This window comes from Penaeus vannamei, chromosome 22 (assembly GCF_042767895.1).
Source record: "Penaeus vannamei isolate JL-2024 chromosome 22, ASM4276789v1, whole genome shotgun sequence".
Taxonomy (NCBI): domain Eukaryota; kingdom Metazoa; phylum Arthropoda; class Malacostraca; order Decapoda; family Penaeidae; genus Penaeus; species Penaeus vannamei.
This window is the reverse complement of record NC_091570.1, coordinates 22,638,325-22,648,324: the sequence shown is the minus strand read 5'-3', so window position 1 is coordinate 22,648,324 and position 10,000 is coordinate 22,638,325. Positions and strand designations below refer to the sequence as shown.

The following is a 10,000-nucleotide window of genomic DNA, read 5'->3' as shown; positions in this document are numbered from 1 at the left end:
ACCTCCATGCACTCATTGAATGAATGAAAGGTATTTTATTTAATGTGTAGGATACCAGGCCAGCAAGACTATGAAGTCAAAAACGCCTGAAAAGCCATTGAAACTAACACTGTTGGATATAAGCTGACGAAACCTCCTCGAGTTGCTACTGATCTAGCCTTCCCAACAATAAACCCAGTACGGAGTTACGAATTTTATTTTATCTTCACATGCTCTGCCTGCTTACCCAACACCATGACATCCGCGGGCATCCCAACAGGTTATTGGCCCAGATCCTGCCTATGCTTTAACGGTGATGAAGAAAGGTATGAATTGATGGAAAAGTAATTTTGTGGTTATTTGATAACAAGAAAACTACACGTGGTTATAACCACTGACCAGCCCGATGAGGATGAAAAGCGAAGCTTATTTATACACAGCTGACATCACTGAAGATGGCTGAAGATGAGACAGTGAAAGCAGAGAAGCAGCAACTTCACTCAAGGCAACAGGTGAGAAAATAAGTGATAGTCTGCTAATAGCAATGATTTTGAAGGGACTACCTCAAGAAATAGGTCAGAATACACTGACATTTCCCCAGTACAAGAAGGAATTACGTGCATTTGAAGAGTCTGAGAAGTTATGCACAACTCAAGATAGAGGTGAAAGTATAATAAAAATGTAGGCCAAGCATAAAAATCCAATGATGTGCTACTCATGTGGTAAACCAGGACATGTCTTATGATTGCAGAAGCAAGAAACCACAAGAAAGAAGCAGCAGAAGATTTGTAGAAAACCAAACTATTACAGGACACTGCCGTAGCAAAAGGAAAGATTACAAGAGAAAATTCCTCAAGCTATCCGGACGCAGCCAAGAAAGCATCTATAAGTGTGATCCCCGAATATAAGGAAGTGTTTACTTGTCGACTGTGGTGCAACGTCACACATTATAGCAGAAAAAGATTTTTTTAGGCTTCATGACGATTTTAATCCAAAGAATCATGCAATAGAATTAGCTGTTGGAAGTAGAGGCACTGGTGTAGTGCAAGGTAAAGGTGATGCACGTGTCAAACTACAAGATAAGGGTAGATTATGTAAGATAACATTGAAAGATGCATTTTATGTACCTTCATACAAACAAAATAATATGTCAGTGCAAGCAGCAACACAGCAAGGTGTAAGTGTAACTTTTGGTCCTGAGTATGCAAAGCGTAAAGTCCTAGATGGTACAGTATTTAACGTTAAAAAGGAAGGAAAATTGTCCTCCTTAAATAGTGTAGGGGGAAAAAGTGCAAATGCATTCAAAGAAATAAAAAGTGTGAATCATACTACAAATGAATGGCATAAATTTCTAGGGCATTGCAACATAATAGATGTCATGAAGTTAGAATGTGTAGCAGATGGAATGCACATTTCTAATAGGAAAATTGAAGTCTATGAAGCATGTACCCTAGGAAAAATGGCTCAGTATAGAAGCAGACAGCCTGATGATCGTTTTGGTCTTTTCAATTTTCAAAAAGAATGAAAAATAATTTTAATGGTTACATTTTTACTGATCATCGAAATAGCCCTGTGGATGAGAAGAGTGGGCGATTATGTGTATGCATGAATAATTCTCAAGTGGAATTGCTCGCAGTGGGTGTCAAGCCAAAGGCCTGTATTTTTTACTCAGCTTGAAGGAATGAAATAAACCTAGTTTCATTAATACCTCCATGCACTCATTGAATGAATGAAAGGTATTTGATTTAATGTGTAGGATATCAGGGCAAAAGACTTTATGAAGTCAAAAACACCTGAAAAGCCATTGAAACTAACACTGTTGGATGTTGTACAAAATGTAAACATGATCATGTGCTATTCTAAAAAATAGCCCGGCCTGGTCATCAAAATAAACAGGCGCCATGACGCCTCGAGTTGCTACAGATCTAGCCTTCCCCATAAGCCTCACATGCTCTGCCTGTTTACCCATCACCATGGCATCCACGGACATCCCAACAAGTATGCTGTAATCGGACCTATTAATGTGCAATTTAGTTTAGAAAGTAAAAAGAAAATGTGGCCCATAGGGGAGGGGGGCAACTGACACCCACCCGCCCAAATGGCGCCCCTGTTTCTTGCTCGTTAGAACAACACGTCTTTCGTACATCCTATTGTATCACCTTAATGCACAGTCGCGGTCAAAAACGAGCATCCGCTTAATACCACACTCTTTTGTATAGGGCAAGGCAGACTCGAAGCTTCAGTTCATTAACGGACTTTCGTTCACCAGTGGACTATTCCTTGCAGAGCCCCCGTCCCTCACGTAGTTCAAAGTCTATGGAACCATTAAACTCCTGTCTTCTAGCCTCTTCTCTGCACTCGTTATTATGATTTACCCTTCTCCTCCTTTATCCTCCCCCATCCATCTCTATACTTCCTTCGACTAACGGGCATCGATGCTGTAAATGGTTCATGTTAAGCGATGTGACTGGTGAACGAGATGTAATGGAATCTGGGTCTGTATGTCACTATTATATATGCACAAGTGTTCTCCACATACTAGCACCGGCAGTAATATATCTAATATACTGCAAGTATTCAAAGTCTGTATATGATATTCCAATATTCCCGATGTTTGGTATAAAGCACGATTAGTGTTGGTTAACAGTAAGGAGTGAATTATGGTGAATTATACCTTTTATTCAGCCAAATAATATGGAAAACAGCTGATGATTAGATGTAACATTAGCACTGACTGAGGCAATCACATGTTTCTGTGCATTTCTAAAAAGAACAGTGCATGATTAGGTGTAATGTTTAAAGGTTTCAGTATTAAGAATATCTATGGATCTGTTCATTAACTATCATTAAGAACTGTTGGACCTAATACTATACATTAGTTAAAGGTTATTTACGGAAATGTTAATAAATGTACCGCGACTGTCAGTGTGTTTTGGTGTTTCCTATATAGTTCTAAGGAGTGGGAAAAGTTTACATATTTCTATTTAAGAATATCATCTTAATGGTTATCAATATACAAAAAAATGTGTATATATATGTGTATGTGTTGTATACCTATTGCATAAACGTATTTATCTTCTTTAATCATCATAGCCTCATCCCTATCATCATTATCATTATCTTCACCATCATCGATTATGTTAGTAACCATGATCTGTGTCTGTCATTGTACCAGCTGAAAGGTGGCTGAAATAAAAGGCATGTCATCAGGTTGCCAATGGCGCTTTTTTATAGCACAGTAATGGCATGGTGTTAAGTCGAGTTTTTTTTACGACGGCAGCGACGATAACAGCGATGACGTGTTAGAAATGGTAGTAATCACCTGTATTATGACGGCAATGACGTGTTAGAAACGGTAGTAATCATCTGTTTTTATTGGAATTTTGCAAGGGACGGCATAATAAAGTACATATGAATTCCAGTTTGAGTATAAAGTTGTTATATCGAAATACAAGGCCTCATTTATCTATTGTGTTGCGGAACGGTTTGATGTGATGAGACTGGTTTGGGGCGAATGCACAGCAAAGAGGGTGGTATGGGGGGGGGGGTGAATGTTATCCTGTCAAATCAGAACAACTTCATCGTAGAGTATGATGTTAAGGTGTGTCAAAAATCCGTACACTTTAATGCTGTATTTAAGATTGGCGTTCCCTTGGGCATCAAGCGACCACGTGGACTACGGCAGTGCATTAGGATCGCAGCTTTGATCGGGAGTACAAACAAACGAGTAGCTCACAAATGTATGTAATAGAATCCGTTAAGCTTACAATATATTTACGTGAATGGCTTCCGTAATACTGGGTAGCCTTAATTAACCCATTCACCGTTTTTCTTAGTTCTTTCTCACGCTTATTACCTAAATGAAAGTGACCAGTGTGTGTATCTTTTTTCTATACTTTATATCCTCTATCTTTTCCTTTTTTCATACTTTTCATTTTCGTGCCATTAACCATTAGGGCTGAGAAGAAAGGGAGGGATAGAAAATATGAGAAATAGTCTAATTCCACTGTCTTTACCCATGCAAGGATTAGAACTCATGCAGGAAATTGAATAAAGATATTTCCATCAACAGCGTAGAAAAAAAAACAAATAGTGGAATGCTAAAAACTAATAAAAACACAACCATCTTCCGCCTATGTGAGGAAGAGAAGAAGAAAAGTGTGCAAAGACTCACGGTATTTCAGCGTCCCCCAGCCCGTGACGACCGCCGAGCGCCCCTCGAAGTCCGCGTCGGGAGGCAGGCAGATGGGTCCGATGTTGTCCTTCCACACCAGAGCCTTTTTGAGCGTTATTAGAGCGATGTCGTTCTCCTGTGGAGGTTTGGGTGCCTGTTAGCATTAGTGGAGAAGCTTGTTGTTTATTGGCGAGCTCATTTACGTAACTATATATTGAGGGAGGAATCCAATGAAATATATGTGACTATTACCGTTGGTATGGAAATCGTATTATTAATACAATTATTTATAACGTACCATCTCTTAGCGAAAGACGAGGATGGAGTATAGGTGTAAAATTAAAGGTAACATCAAATATCTGTTGGGAGGCTTATATGAATAATCTTTCTACTATATAGTGTCTGCACACATTATGAAAAATGAACCAACTACTTGACATTTGACAGATGCTGATTTACTTTTTCAAGCAAGCAACTCCGGGTACATTTTCCCAAAGGACTTGACGCCTTTGCACAGATCAACTGAAGTCCATCAAGTGTTCAGGTAAATCACACTTTTGGACGGTGGTTCCGAACCCCAAATGAGGGTCACGGGGATTTTTTCTGTCTCAAGAAGGTCGTAAAAAATAGATAAAAGAATCCACAGTTGGACATGCAAGTAGAGAGTAATGTCTTTTCAAAACTTTTTTCTTTCCCGTTTCAGATTTATTGATATTAATACTGTTAGGAAGATAAACCTATATAAGTAGAATAGTGGAAGCTCATAAACATCTGCAAGTGTAACTGAAAATGGTTGGATGTATAACTACACACTCACACATTTAGGGTCGATAAAAATAATTTTTTGTATGTTCTGACATAACTGATGTTCTATAAAGGCATTATTTTTTTTTCTGCAAAATGCCTCGTGTCATGTTAAAGATAAAATTCACCATTTTATAATATCAATTTCACTCCATTGTTGTCATTCACTTTTTATTATTATTATTATCGCTATCATATGAAATTTATTAAATATATATTTCACATCACTTCCATGTGTTCACATCGATCATCTGATTCGCGGCATACAACGTTAAAATTTTGCCTGAACAATTTACAGAATTTGACACAGATGCTGCATATTTCTGTCCTAGCCAATTGAGTTACTCCCTTGAAATTGATGTTATACAATAGTATATAAAATTTTCCATCACATTTTAGGATATGTGCTCCCTTCGCTACACACACACACACACACACACACACACACACACACACACACACACACACACACACACACACCGGCCCACACAAACACACACACACACACACACACACACCCACACACACTCACACACACACACACACACACACACACACACACACACACACACACACACACACACACACACACACACACACACACACACACACACACACACACACACACACACACACGAAGCCTACCTGTGTGGAAGAGTTATATTTTGGATGCATGGTGACCCGTTTGGCTTTGATGACCTGGGTCTCCGTTTCCCTGTTGGAATCGACGTTGTACTCCCCGGCCGTGACCGTTACCTGCACACTGGGAGAGTTCGAAGGAAGGTTTACACTCTACTCTGTCTGTGTCTGTCTGAATGTTCTCTTTGTTGTGTCTCTTTCTTTGTCCTTTTCTCTTGTCTACATTGCTATTGATGGTCGTTTTGTCGATCTCAAGCTTAATGTTTCCGTTGCGTCTATTTTGATTGTAATAATTTTGAGGTCATTTTCGATGTATTATCTTATCTATCTGTATTTTCATGTTCTTTTCATTATTTCTCTGTAAGGCTGCCTCGAATAGGAATGGAACAGAGAAACGAAAGAGAAGAATTTTTGACGAAATGAGAGAAGTAGGAAACCGGAAACGAAAATATTTTATGATGGTTCCCCTTCCCCTTGAAAACACACACACGCACGCATACACACACACACACACACACACACACACACACACACACACACACACACACACACACACACCCACGCACACACTCACACACACACACACCCATCCACCCAGCCACGCACGCACATACACATCCACACTCACACCCACACACACACACAACCCCCCACCCCCCACCCCCATCCACCTAGCCACACACACATACACCCACACCCACCCACACACCCACACCCACACCCTCCCACACACACCCATACCCATACCCACACACACACACCCCACCCCCTCCCACAGACCCAGACCCCTTGTAATCGACGCAGTGGCTGGCTGTGAGGACGTGTCTGGTCGTGACGATGGCTCCCCCGCATAAGAAATCGCCGAAGTCCGTCGAGATCTCCAGCAGCGCCATCCAAGGGTACTCGCCCTCACTCGCCTCCTCGCCGCCCACGATTCGGGTTGCGCCCGCGTCGTCAGGGGCGGCGCCGCACACTGAGGGTGGCAGAGGATAAGGATGGCAAGGATAATGGCAGTGGGAATGCTAAAATTTAAAAAAAGAAATAAAATGGATAATGGCAAAAGAAAAGATAATGACAGAGGATAATAAGAATAAAGAATAAATAAGTGGCTAAAAAAAGAAAAAAAAATCAATCGAGTGATGATAGCTGATGAGGGTAATGTCAGTACGCGTCTAAAATAGGTGAAATAAATCGAAAGTGGACATGATGGCTGATAAGGATAATGACAGTGAGCATGATAAGAAAGTAATAATAAATGATAAAAAAAATGAACATGATAAGGTTAGAAGTGATCCTAATGCATACGGCAACGGTTATCAAATGATGATTTTCAACATAGTGTGTTAATAAAAGCAATATTGATATTTATTACAGTGATACGGCCAATAATAGAAATAATAACGATAATAGTTGGCGTTGAGGACTAAAAAAAGGATGGCAATTGCGATCACATTACTACTGTTACTAACGAGAATGCTAATACTAACATTGAGAACAGTAATTAGATGAAAATGTAAATTATAGCAGTCGTGAAACTAATAATTTAAGTATTAGACGCCGCCATTTTGTTTCATCATAATATTAGAATTCTATCGACTGAAAAAAATAGATAAATATAGACAAGATAAACCAATAAATTAATAATAATAATAATAATAATAATAATAATAACATCGTCATTAACGTGATAATTCAGCATTGTTACCAACGGTGATGATTAAATTGTGATGAAATGATGTTGCGAGTAATGGTGATAAGAATCATGGTTCTTATGATGACCTTTGTGGGTGTTTCAATTGTTTATATTATTGATGTTGCTTCTACCAGTAACAATTTTAAAAGTAAAATTAACTGGAGAATAAAGAAGATGACGCTTCATACTTGATATGTTAGTAGCATTAGAGTTATAATAGTATGATATTGAGACTGATTACAGTGGTAATGATAATGATGTTGATCAGAACAATGGTTATGGCTATGCGGATGATAATAACAATAATGACAATGGTAATTTATGATAATACTAATTAGAGTAATGACGATAAGAACAATAATAAAGATCAATAACAAAAATTATAAATATCACACTTCTTTAATTCTTACTTGCCGCGATATAAATTTCTATGCTAAGAAGGGAGCGTAAATATAACAAATATCACATTTATTGGAGTTGTATACTCGAATATTTTATGTGATCCAATCTGCTGTTTTTTTGTGGAAGAGAGACGTGGCACGACGCGAAAGTGGCGTAAAAGCTGAATTGTTTGACAACCACAATGTTTATGAAGTGCTGCTGGATACCACAAATAAAAGCATTCTTGTAATAACTTTTCACCGTTTTTTACATGAAATGCAGTTGATGATACCTTCATAAATGAAGGCATTCTTGTAATCATTTCTGCTGATACCTTAACTAAAAGCATTTTTGTAATATTTTCTCACCGTTTGCGCATCCTGGTGCTTGGGTGCTGTCACTATTGCCACCACCCCCACCGCCGCCGCCGCTGTCAGTACCACCATTGCTCGCTGTTGGAGGTAATTGGTATTTAGGATGGTTTGGTGGAAAATGAAATTGATATTTCCCAAAGTGTTTGTTCTTTTTTTCTATTTTTTGTGATAAGATGCGAAAATGATATGCTGATGATTATTCATTTATTTATTCCTTTTTTTCTCTCTATATCTATCTATTTCCCCCTCCCTCCCTCACACTCTCTCACTCTCTCTCTCTCTCTCTCTCTCTCTCTCTCTCTCTCTCTCTCTCTCTCTCTCTCTCTCTCTCTCTCTCTCTCTCTCTCTCTAACCCCCTCCCTCCCTCTCACTCTCACTCATTCTCTCAGCTTCACTCACTATCTCTTTCACTCACTCACTCATACTCTCACACTCTCACTCTCTCACTATCTCTCTCTCTCTCTCCGTTTCTGTTGAACTTACCGCTCACCGCCTTGACTGCGCACCACAGTTGAGAATTAGCATTGTTCCCTTTGATATTCTCGTGCAAAACATACACAAACTCCATCTCCTTTCTCTTGGCAGGCCCATTACTTCCGCAATACCTGAAGGGGGAAAGAAGGGAGAACTGACAAAAGGGAGAAGGATTTTTTAAAGGGAGAAGGAATTTTTAAAAATGGAGGCGGAATAGGGAATTTAAAGAGAGGGAGAGGGAATTAAAGAAATGGAGAGAAGAGGGAATCAGTGGTGATGGAAGAGGGAATTTAGAGAAAGGGAGAGAAGAGGGAATTAAACGAGGAGACCGAAGAGGGAATTAAAGAAAGGGAGAAGGGAGGGGGAATTAAAGAAAGGGAAAATGGATTGGGAATTAAAGAAAGGGAGAAGGGATAGGGAATTAAAGAAAGGGAGAAGGGATAGGGAAATAAAGAAAGGGAGAATGGATAGGGAATTAAAAAAAGGGAAAAGGGAGAGGGAATTCAAGATAGAGAAGCACATGGATCGTCAATAAGTGATCATTCGTCCATCAACTCAATCCCTGAGTCAAGTGGAGAGGAATCAAGTGAACAAGTTGGCAATAAATCAAAGGAAAAATACACGCAGTCGTTCAACCGAATTCTTACGATGAACAGATCAGTAACAACTCACTCATCCTCAGAAGTTTCGTCGGTGACCAAAAAACGTTCCTTCTTGCAGTTTAAGAGAGAGAACTTCCTACAGTTCATCTGCAGCTTGGTGTCTCCGCTTGGCTGTGTGAACGGGGGATAAGGGTTACTCGAGTCTGGCATTCGAGAAAAGGACAACGAAATAGGTTATAGATGTATTAATGGATAAAAATGTATGATGTACATAGACACACACACACACGCACACACACACACACACATATTTGTATGTATATATATGTTCGTGTGTTAGTCTTGGTAGGATGTTACCAATCTACAATCTGTCTGATTTGAGACCCAGTTGGACTTACTCTCTTCACTAAAAGTCTGAGGGACGCATACTCTAGGCACAATTTACTCCATACTGCAATTATCCCCAAGATAAAATGCCCGTGCTCATATCCAGATGCATGCGAGGCTTTGGTGCTGCAAGTACAACCACAACTACACCTGCTACAACTTACCTCGAAGAATGCGTCGCAAATGTCGTCTTTATTTAGGCGAAACACAACAACGTCTCCCTTCTGTACGTCATAAACTTCCCCACATTTCGCTGTATTGTTAATATGAATACATGAATGTAGACCACTTTTTATGGTCGGTTATCATCAGAATGATTGCTGATTGTTATCTCCTCAAGATTATTCAACATTTTCCATGTAATCATTACATTACTATTACCGAGAGTTTCATACTATTCAGTTTAGAAAGAAAGATAATACAATACATTCATAAAATCCATTTCATCTGCTGACTCTATCTTAGAGGAGTGATACCGAAATATAGAAATTTA

At 39.3% G+C, this 10,000-nt stretch overlaps 1 protein-coding gene across 1 annotated transcript in view; it reads right to left on the bottom strand.

Annotated features, from left to right (window-relative positions):
- LOC113809458 (serine protease filzig) overlaps nt 1-10,000 on the bottom strand; it is a 27,125-nt gene that overhangs the window by 4,621 nt on the left and 12,504 nt on the right. Inside the window, exons 4-10 of the mRNA XM_070136721.1 lie at nt 9,672-9,760; nt 9,191-9,291; nt 8,528-8,649; nt 8,039-8,122; nt 6,383-6,569; nt 5,603-5,720; nt 4,154-4,289 (exon numbers count right to left, since the gene is read on the bottom strand). Coding sequence (XP_069992822.1) covers nt 4,154-4,289; nt 5,603-5,720; nt 6,383-6,569; nt 8,039-8,122; nt 8,528-8,649; nt 9,191-9,291; nt 9,672-9,760 — 837 coding nt within the window. The remainder of the gene's footprint in view (nt 1-4,153; nt 4,290-5,602; nt 5,721-6,382; nt 6,570-8,038; nt 8,123-8,527; nt 8,650-9,190; nt 9,292-9,671; nt 9,761-10,000) is intronic.